General features: G+C 32.2%; 1 protein-coding gene across 1 annotated transcript; it reads left to right on the top strand.

The window, feature by feature from the left end:
* The first annotated feature begins 1,014 nt into the window (after positions 1-1,014).
* Positions 1,015-1,388, top strand: LOC121132153 (histone H2A-like). Its single transcript, XM_071894137.1, has 2 exons — positions 1,015-1,058; positions 1,118-1,388. The coding sequence occupies exons 1-2, from the start codon at positions 1,015-1,017 to the stop codon at positions 1,386-1,388; spliced, it is 315 nt and encodes a 104-aa protein (XP_071750238.1).
* The last annotated feature ends 9,960 nt before the right edge of the window (positions 1,389-11,348 follow it).

Raw genomic sequence — 11,348 nt, 5'->3', positions numbered from 1 at the left:
AAGATAAAATTTAAACAAAAATACTTTGATTTTTTACAAATAAATGTTTATACCTATATTGAACCTTAACTTTTATTTATTTTAATAGCTTGATTACTAGGTTACCTGATGATAAAGTCATTGCTGGTTAGAAAAATAAGTGAAATTATATTTCCTTCTAAACTTTTTTTTGCCAGTGTACAATGTACATATTGTTCTGGATGATGCTGATTTAAATCTTACTATCAAAAACTGTACGAATTGCTTGCGCCCAATTTACTTTATATTACTTCAATCTTATAAGAGAATATTTAATCATAAATCTGATGGTTAAATATGGATGGAAAAGAGAGGGTAATATTTTGGAGGAAGTGTATAATTATGTGCATTCTACATAATTGTATCGTTTTATAGCAGATTGTCTAAAATGAGAAACAGACAATCTTTAAAAACATTACAAATTACGCAATTGTTTTAATGAAGTGTTGCATATAGTATCTTTATCATACAAAACTCCACAAAATATAACTAATCCTTTTTCTTTTCTTGATTCATCCAATGGCTCAACACGGATAAGCAAGGATCAAGCTCATTTGTATTTAATTCTACTTTGGGCTATGTAAATATTTAATGTATTTGCATTAAATTACTTGCAATCTTTTATATGATAAGCAATGTAGCAAGAGATAAACAAAACCATAAAGTAATGCCACGTGCAATTAAATTAGAAATCCTCAATATAATAAGAAAAAATAAACACTTTTAATGTCTCTTATAAAATATCAAATTGATATATGTGGTCCGTCAACACAAAAGCATGCTGAATGATTTTTTTTTAAATTAAGCGGGGATTACATCTATACTTTTTTACGAATTATCTTCAATTTTTATGAAATATTATTAAACCTTCAAAATCACCGGAAATTGCACTTGTCACGATGACGGAATGATAAGTTAACAGGGTTTTTTTCAGTCTATCTTACAGCTTCATTGATTGTTTTGTGTAGTAAAGTCTTACTTTAATTCGAATAAATCATGTCTGATCTTAGTAAAGGAGGAAAACTTCAGGAAAAGGCAAAGTCTCGTCTTAGCCATACTGTCCTTCCATTCCCATTGACCGTATCCATCGTACTTGAAGGAAGGGAAATTATGCTGAGTGTGTGGTTGCCGGTGCTCCCATCTACTTAACTGCTGTCATAGAATACCTTGCTGCTGAGGTCCTTGAGTTGGTAGGCAATGCTGCTCGTGACAACAAGAAGGCTCGTATATTTACCCTTCATCTTCAATTGGTGATTTGTAACGACGGGGAGTTGAACAAGTTGTTGGCTGGTGAGACCATTGCCCAAGGTGGTGTTCTCCCCAACATCCAAGCTGTTACCTGGCCCAAAAAGACGGATATGTCCTCATAATTAACTAGTTTAAATTATAGCCGAATATAAATCTCTAAAAATTCATAAAGGTTATAATTTATCGGTTAAATTACTGATTATTCTAACTACTTGCATAAATTTGAATACAATGGCTATAGTAAATTAAAATGGTTCCAGGACGCTTTACCGAAAAGCTTATTAACGAAAGCGACTTGGCCGTAAGGATACTTTCATTAAAAATATTATAAATAGATTTGATGATGATTCATGCTCCAATATTATGTAATCATATACATACTAGACTATACATCTTAATAATTATATAGTACGAGACGATTACAGCATATAAGACATATCCTGGTATCTAAGGAGCTCCAATATATATTCGATCTAAATGAAAGGTTTATCGCAGTATCTATTGAATCTCAATGATTGATTGATTTATTGACTCCTTCTCTTTTGTCAACATTTAGAAAAAGAAGGCTAATCCCTCACGTAATAGGGATTGCCAGAATTGTCAATTTGATGTACCCTCCGGACTGAAGGCAAGACAGACAGATTTTTACATCATAGGGTATAACAACGGTGTATTAACACCATGTAATACTTGAACTTATATGATGAAAAGTAACAGGTTATACTTTTTGACGTCACTATTCAAAAACGTGGTGGAAATCAAACATGAGTGGAAAAAGCGTACTGGTATAACCTTGTTCATATTTAGTTTATTTTTCATTTTAGAATATGCACTTTTTTCATTCAGCAGCTTTGTAATGTTGTATCCTTTCTCCTCATCAGCATACCCGTCGAAAACTCATTTCAAGATACGTGTTTGTTTACCAAAAATATACATGATATAAACACTGAAAATAAATTTCCCGGTCCTTATTTCAACTAAGTATATCCCATTCATCGAAACTTACGATACGGGGTTGTAAAGGTGTGAGTGTATACTACAACCTCTTTTTGACATTATTCCGCTTAGTCAGTTAAGTCGTGAATTATCGAGCGTCGATTATGGAGGTGTAAAAAAATAAATTCGCCATATTTTACATTTTTACTACATAAAAGGAAAAACGCGTCCACAGTGATAAAGAAAATTGGCGTGTAAACGAGGCTCATACTCTTTCAGTTCTTATTATTTTTTTTTTTTTTGGAGCTCAATTATGCCATTTACTGTCAACAACTCCACCGTTTGAAGCTAGAAATCGAACAAAAGCGGCCAGTATTGGTGAATAAGAAACACCAAGATATCATCAAGACAACACCAGGCCACACATATCTTTGATGAAACACTGGAAGCTCGTGGAGATCGGATGGGATGTTTTTATATACTAACCCTACAGTTCGGACCAAGTGACTTCTACCTGTTCCTGTCAATGGTCGACAAGTTTGGGTGTACAAATGTTGCATCAATCGAGGCATGTGAAAATTGGTTTTCCGAGTTTTTTCCTAATAGGTTTCTACGGAAAGGTCATTATAAAGTTGGATTCTTGTTGGTAACAAGTTATCAAATAGAATGGGGCATACTTAGCTTAAATCGGATGATTTTAACACTTCTGTTAAAGCATTGAATCACAGCAAAAAAAATACAAAATTACTTTTTCCACAACCTATTAGATCACTAAAAAAATATATTTGGATTATTTTATTTTCTTGATTTTTTTCAAGATTGTTATTGTATGAAACCACTACATATTTTTATCAAAATACATGATTCTGCCGTTTTTCTACACTGATTAATAAAATAAATACATGGCTTAGAAATTTGATTGCTGTTGTGTGATTTTAGCTTCAATAAAAGAATGTTAAAAAAAATTCACTAATTGAATTAATTTATTGCTGTCAAATTGGTTTTTATTCTAAGATGAATCATGAGAGGATCAGAAATATAAAAATTGTCGAAATCCTCGTGGATAAACACTTACAAAAATACACTTAGTAATTATTCCCACCTAATTTGAAAAATTTAGACGTTTTAGTGAGCAAGGAACAATATAGCTGTTATAATTATCCTTGTTAGAATATAAGTTTCTAATACAGATGTCAACCTTTTTTTTTTTTTTAGACATAGGAAGATTTTAACATTTCTAGTTATGACTGTAAATAAAAGTAATATTATAATGGAAAAGACCCTTTACTTTTTAGAATTGCTACGTAAATATGTATTAATTTTTATTCTCACTTTTTAAAGCTAACATCATTAATCTTATATTCTTGAAGAGATAACTAATAAGTAAAAAGTAATCAATAGTGCGTGAAAGACAAAATGATGTAAAAACGTAAATTTATTGACGAGTAAGGAATAAATTCTAAGAATAGAATTGAGAATCCACATCGGAGTCATTCCTACGCATGTCATTGCTGGATATGGAGTTGAATTTCTCGTTATTTCCTTCATCTTTCAACTAATCTAATGAAACGTTAAGACAGCTAAACTGCTCTCTGTTCAAACATTTGTCAAAGTACAGCCTCTTTCCGACGTGATTAAACTCTTTATAAAAGAAATAGGAACGTTTAGATTTGTCAACTATGTTTTTAGATAGGCTTTAGATTCTACAATCCTACAAAAATCCAAAAAATCCTACAAGCTTAGCTCTTCAACTGACCCAGGTTAAAAGATGACTTTAATTAAAAATTCCCCAGAACCTAAACCAAATTTACACACTTATTTAAATTTGCACCTTACTAGAGTTTCTTTTTTAAAGATATGAGCTGACAAAAATATTTTCATAATTTACTGATGATTGATCATAACATAAGCTAATTAATCGAAAAAAATAACTATTTTTGTTGTCTGCTGTAGACAGTTCTTCTCCCGCCATTTCCCCGAATAAATATTCTGAACGTTGATTTGTCAAATTGGAAGAAACTCTTGTTAGGTTGCTGGGGCATCCGCGGGGGAGAGCTGGAGGGGCTGTAGTCCTGACAAATTAAGGAAAATATAATATTTGACATTTTTTTCGAAACATTTAATATTTGAAATTAAAAAAAAAAAAATTTTTATTGTTAATACTTATAGATTTTTTCAAAATTTTCTCCAAAATATGTAATATTTGAAAACTATTTTCAAAAATTTTATACTTGAAATTTAATTTGAGAAATATTATCCCCCAAAAATTCAGTTTATTCTGAACAGCTCTGTATTTTTGAGATTTTTTTCCAAAAAATTTGATGTTTTCGAGAATCAATAATAAATTTTGAAAAGAAATTCCGAAAAGCTCATATTTGAAATTTTTTTTCAAAAAATTTTATATTTCAAATTTAACTTTAAAAAATTTTCCCAAAAAATGTTTTTTTTGATAAACACGTTTGGATTTATGAAATTTTTTTCCAAAAAATTAATTTTTGAAATTTGTTTTTCAAAATATATTTTCAAAAAACTTCAAAAAACCCCTAAATATAATCCTGTTGACGCCCTTGAGTAGTGAACAGTTATAGAATAATAATTCTAAAGTTAAAAACAATGGCCAACCATTTTTGAGCCTTATTCCCACATTCTTAATATATTTAAAAAGTAACTTTTTGTCCACACCTTGTTTCACACACTTCTGATTGTAGATATGTTACATCTTCTAAAGATTGAAATACAAAAGATCATATAATGAAAACATAGTACTAAATAATTAGAGGTTGTAAATAAATCGGAACCTCATGAGATGAAATATTGGTACCTCAAAAAAATAACATAAAGATACGTAAATATTCAAAAAATGACATTTATAGACATAATTAACTCATTAGAATAATTAAGCCATTCAGATTGCCTTTGGTTGCTTTGTTTTAAAAGATTTCCTTGAATCATATTCTTTTTGTTTTTATAATTCGAGCCTATTCAAGCACTTTTGGGTTGATGTTTTAGAATGTAGTCATACATTGATATACGAGCAACGTCCTTCTAAGTGTTCAAAAACCAAAATGATTCTATATATAATATTTATACCATTAGAGGAATTTGATCTATTTACCTAATCACAGAAACATAATTAAATCTTTTTAATTAAAATGTAAAGTTGTTCTATAACTTCAGCTAAGATATAAAGTACTTGAAGAAAAAACCAAAAAGAAGTTCCCTTCTCAGTAAATAAGTCATTTTACTCTAATTTTAGAAGTTATATATATATTTTTCATTAATTGTAAGAAAGATAAATGATTAAATAGCATTTTTTTCAAATGCTGAATGCATGTATCAATTTGTTATTTACTTTGATTTTCATCTAAATAGGCCTTTCATGGCAAAATATTGCACTAAATCCATACCCTTAAGACTTGATTTTTTTTAAAAAAGCTTTAAATACTAAACCTGCAGAGAATGGTCATTTTCGTGTTCTACGCCTTTAATAACAATATAAATGTGGGTTTCAGTATTTGCACAAGAATGATGTTGCGTGGTATAATTATCGTATTTCCAACCAATCCCCAGGTATTATTGTGTGTAAAAGTCATTTTAGATACATGGTAAAAATCCTAATTTTATACTTTAACGACAATACCAAATACATGAAAATATTAAAATGCTTCTCAGTTTCCTATTATTAAATCTAATTTCTTAAGTGTTCAAAGATACCGAGTGGTCTTTTAAAAACTAAACACTTTGAATTTTAAACTTCAACAATATAAATTTATTGATTAAAAATGGAATTACAACAAAATAAATTTTACAATAGATGAGTGTCTCAGCTATCTTAATCATTAATGAAGATGTCCTTAGCGGCAATGATGGTTTCTTGGCGGCGGCAGAAGTCCTGGGACCTGCTGCAGATGTAGTCCTGTGTAATGGAGTCCCAATGCTGGATGCAGTGGCTTTGTAGGCCTCAGTGTTTGGATGATGGACACTGGAGGCCTTCCCTTCGACCTGCACCCAAAAGGTCTAGTCGAAGGGTTGACATTAGGGCTGTGGGAAGGGGGCAAAAGAATCAAAAAGGAACTTAAAAAACTAATTCAAAAGAGTCTTGCAACAGAGGAGATGGATTTAATTCATTGCTGGAGTCAAAAGTAGCTTCTTTACCCCCACATGACTGTTTCCAGTCACTTTTTTGATAGCTCTCTGGACCGTCTGGTGTGAAACTGCTAGATGTCTTGTACGGGCCCTCATGGACGTGAGGAAATTATCCCGGGCTGTTTTCTTTAACTCCTCCGATCCAGTTTGGGCTTCTTGACAGTCATTCTTCCTTTCCGACATTTTGTACTTGCTGACGGAGTATACGGTGGTCTTAGAGACGCCCAGTGTCAAGGAGTGCGGGAATGGAAATTCGTCGATCTCATTCGAATGTCATTTGCTGGACTTGTAAGTAAGCTAGAGAGCTCAAATTTGTTTTGTTTTATAAATAATTGTTTATTTGTTAATATAAACAATAGATCATGTAAAATTTCAATGGACCACTCGGTATTTTGAGACAATAAATCTTAAATACATATGATATACAAGATTACACCACAAAATTTTTCTCTTTCCTTTTTTATGAACAAGTCAATATAATTTGGATATTCCATCAAGATATTGGAAAATTTTAATAATTACGTTTCTACAAATAATAATTTACAAATAATAATTACATTCAAAGTTTCAACTTCGAACGATGACGCATTTTTATACCCTGGTTGCTAATAACAACAACAAAAATTGCAGGCGAGTGGGAACATGTCCAACGAATTTCTTCCGTATTAATTAACCCCAACTTATACTCAATGGAAGCTTTGAAGCCACCAATATTAGGGTGACGTATGCTGTATGTTTCAACAGGACAATCAAATGAACCTCTGGTAACATTGACTTGTTTTATCGTAGAAGCTTTCATACCAATGTTGTTTGTAATTAATTTTAATTATTTTGTACAAAGTGGACATTATTACATCTTTCAGTCTATTATATGCATCCTTTTCAAGATATTATGAAATCTGTAATCAAGTGGATGCTTGCTTAGCTAATTCAAGAGACTAGATAGTAGACACTCCTGTGAAGAGTGGCACAGATCCTCTCCTGGGGTATTGAGCCACTCTTTCTTCTTCCCAAAATAGGAATATTGAGTCACAAAACCTATCTTCCCCCCGCATTTAAAACAACCAATGAATAAATTTCTGATTGATTCAATTATAGATTCAGTGTACCACTAGATAAGATCAACCCTTTGTATGTTTTGGGGACCTCTGAAATTTACTCCCTGGAACTTATATTTTACACAAATTATATTTTTATCTTAAAAACACAACTTTTCCCAATATCCCTTTTTTTCGAAAAAGATGATCAAACCCCCTCAAAATAAACCATTATAATGTGCAATATCGTAATTATATCGAAGGAGGGGAACTTCAAAGTTTAGTGAGGGTAAGGACCGTGACAATAATTTTTTTTTTGGGAGTTCACTAACATGGTATCATTTTTTAAAAAGCCTTTTCTATGTAATCTAACAATTATATGACTGAATGACTGATTTTAGAAAAATGTCAATAATTTTTCTAAATTTTTTTAACATAACTTTGAGAAAATACCTTTTGTGAGCATATTCACTCAATATGGCCTCCCTCAGCAGCAATTACAGCCTCTGCACGATGGCGGAAAGCCTTGCAGGAGTTGATGATGAACTTCTCGGACAAGTTGTTCCACTCCTTCACAATAACGACCTTCAGGGGAGTCCATTTTCGGGCGAGATGTCCGGTTAGTCTCCCTCTCCAAAGTGCCCAACACAGCAAAGTCCAACGGGCTCAAATCAGGCGAAGATGATGGCCACATGTCCTTTGGTCAAACCTCAGCTTTGTTGTTGGCATATAACTTCTAACATTTGGCCGATGTGTGTGACGGTGCACCATCTTGGGTCCACACATAGTTGTCCTTTAGGTTGGTGGCCTTGAACCATAGCAGTATAGTGATCCTCAGCACCATGTAGTAGGTCTCATGGCCGATTTCCTCCCTAGTCTTAAAAAAGAAGGGAGGCATCTTCCTTTCGTCGGACACCACGACACCCACGACCATTGTTTGGGCCGGATGTTATGTACAGAACACTCCCTTGACCTTTCCTGTTGATCCCCCATAGCAATGGTCATTTCGACAGTTGTAGGCCTGGCCCACGGTGAAAATCTTTTCGTTAGAGATAAGTTTTACTGTGGATACATTTGTTTTGATCTATGCACGAACTTTCTTGCACCTCTGCAGTCTCCTTTCCTTCAGAGTGTACGCCAACAGGTGGCGTAGGGTCCTTGTATAAGAAAACAAACCCAAGTCCTCCTTCCCAGCCCTCCGGATTGTCTCCTCGTCCACGTCAAACCTGTTAGAGAGGCGATTCATGGATTTTGTGGGGTCCTCCTTGATCTTCTTCTTCAGGTTCCCAGAAACTCAGAATCCCTTTTCAAGTTGTTTTCCCCATTTCCTTCTTTTCTTGGGAGGTCTTTTCCATCCTTTTTCATATTGGCCACCTTGAAAATGAGGCTTATGAAGCACTTCACAATCTCCATAATCTCTGCCGCCTCAATTTTGGCATCCACAAGGTGATCCTCTGCCTCTTTGCTTCTTGCTCACTCATGATGAAAGGTTTCAGAAATGTTTATTATTGTTTACTTATGCAGAAAGGACAGGAGATTCGGAATATGCATGAAAAATCACAAAGCCTCTCTACTTTAATTACATAAGTAGCATTTATTAACAGTCCACATTTTGCTTCCGAACCCTGTACAAGCCAACATCCAGCAAAGTTCATTCTTACATTTGCTATTTTTGCTTCATATGAACTAGTCGTTTATTAGTCCAAAAAGTTGCTAGGTATAAAAATGCTATTTAAAGCCGCTATGACCAAAAAATTGTTATTAGAACCGTTTTTTGATCTGAAAAATTACAAAAAATCCATTTTGGTTTGGGCCTTATTCCCGGACAAACACACTCATACATACACCTTCAATCGCATTTGATATATAGATAGTAAAACAATAACTTATTAAAACATCGTAAATTAATTGCCTAGTACAAATATTAATGTCTAAATGGGTGTGGCTAATTCTGATCCCCCATGATCATATTCTTCACTTCATAAGCATTATAATCAAATATATCTTATAATTATCAATTAAGATGGTCGTGTTTTTTAAAATATAAATACTATAAGTTAGAGATCCTTTTTAGAGATTACAAAAGAAAATTAAAAGGTATGATAAAGGGGAATGCATATATGATGGTAATTGTAATTATATTAACTATAACTTTTGTATAGGGTCATAGATTTGATTGGATTATTCCTAAACCAAAGAAATGTCTACTTTACTTCTCTTTCTTTTGAATATAATTAACATCTACTACTTTGGATGCATCAATAAACAATTTGGCAGATTAAGCATCAGCCGATTACACTATGCAAGAGAAATTTTGCGTGGTAGCTTAAATCCACATTTATTATTGTTATTTAAGTCATAGAAAACAATATAGACCATTTAAAACGTCAACATTAGTTGGTTGGGTATTAACATTTTTTTTAAATGAAATATGTTGAGTATAATTTCAATTCAAAGACATATTTTGAAATGAAATAACTATTTAGATAAAAATCAAACATAATAAGAATTGATAAAAATATTCCACCATTCGATAGATAAATTATTGATATTTCTATCTTGAATAAAGTTCTTACATATTTGCCTCATCATACAAATATCCAGTAAAATGAAGGATACTATTTGAAAGCTAATATTTTGCTCTATTTCTTTATATTCTAGCTAAAACTAAAAACTTAGCCTTATATTTCAACTTTACAAGATTTGGTGTAAAAAAAGGTCAATTTTGAGTAATCTTTTCGGTTTAACTTTTTTTAATTTTATGTTCCTTTAAATGGTTAGATGGAGTTGCACTGATTAAGGATATGTAAACATTATAATCATTATACATTTAACCTAGGAATCTTTTGGTGAAATTCATATACATAAAGTATATTTCTTTCTCTAGAAATTGCCTGGGCACGAACGCACATTAAATTAATTCAAGAGAATAACTTTTCCCGAGTGCGCCGTCGATTGACTTTTAATTTTATTATATATTATTTAATAAATAAGCCATACCAATGGTTTTGTGAAAAGTTCCCAAATAAAATATAAACATATTGGTTAAGCAACTTAATCTTTAATAAGTACTAATCAAACACATTGGACATACAAAATTTAAATTAAGGGTTAAAATTCCTGCTTCTAAAATATTAAATACTTATAACAATTAGTCGAATAATCGACTCAAATAAAATTTTATTGTTGAACCATACTCATATATTTGTAAAATCTCATTTTGTTTATATCGTCTCTAATATCATGTATCTTTTTATAAAAGATACGATATGAATCTTTTTATATTTCACAAAATAATTATGGACCTTTCTGCAAAATTAATTTGGTTAATTTTTAATCAAAATACTTTTATAAATGGCGTTATTTAAGAAAATGTAAAACTTTTTTTTGAGTCCCTTTTCGGACACTGTCGATATTTATAATATAATGACTCCGTTGGGAAAATAATCTTTTTATTTAAATATTTATCGTCCTTTTATAAAGAGCCCTGTTTTTTTAGATGTTGAGTAAATAATCCAAAATTTCCAATTAATATCCCTTTTTTCCTATTCAAACACTCAAATGTCACCCCCACGGCACCGGCCATGCTGGCACACTCTAATACAGAGTGGTCCATTAAAATTTGAATTTGTTGAATTTTAAACTTCAACAAGACAAAATTTATTAATTAACGATATAATTTCAACGAAACTAATACTATAAATTGATGTGTGTCCAATCTCTTTTAATGATTAATATAGCCGACGTTAACGGTAATGATGGCTTCCAGGCGGTGGCTGAAGTCCTGGCACCTGCTGCAAATATAGGCCTCTGTCATGGCCTCCCAGTGCTGACAGTGGCTTGTAGGACCTTGGTGTATGGATGGCGTACACTACAGGGCTTCCCCTCAACATGCACCCAAAAGGTGTAATCGAGAGGGTTGCATCAGGGCTGTAGGAGGCCAAGTGTTTCAAAAAAGTGTTC

This window comes from Lepeophtheirus salmonis, chromosome 2, assembly GCF_016086655.4.
Source record: "Lepeophtheirus salmonis chromosome 2, UVic_Lsal_1.4, whole genome shotgun sequence".
In the NCBI taxonomy this organism is placed as follows: Eukaryota; Metazoa; Arthropoda; class Copepoda; order Siphonostomatoida; family Caligidae; genus Lepeophtheirus; species Lepeophtheirus salmonis.
This window is presented reverse-complemented; position numbering and strand designations above follow the sequence as displayed.

What these genes read in the sequence shown, in the direction of transcription:
- LOC121132153 (XM_071894137.1), top strand. Translation starts at nt 1,015, where the DNA reads ATGTCTGATCTTAGTAAAGGAGGAAAACTTCAGGAAAAGGCAAA. An exon ending in AAACTTCAGGAAAAGGCAAA is followed by an intron (nt 1,059 to 1,117) that starts GTCTCGTCTTAG and finishes TCGTACTTGAAG; the next exon opens with GAAGGGAAATTATGCTGAGT.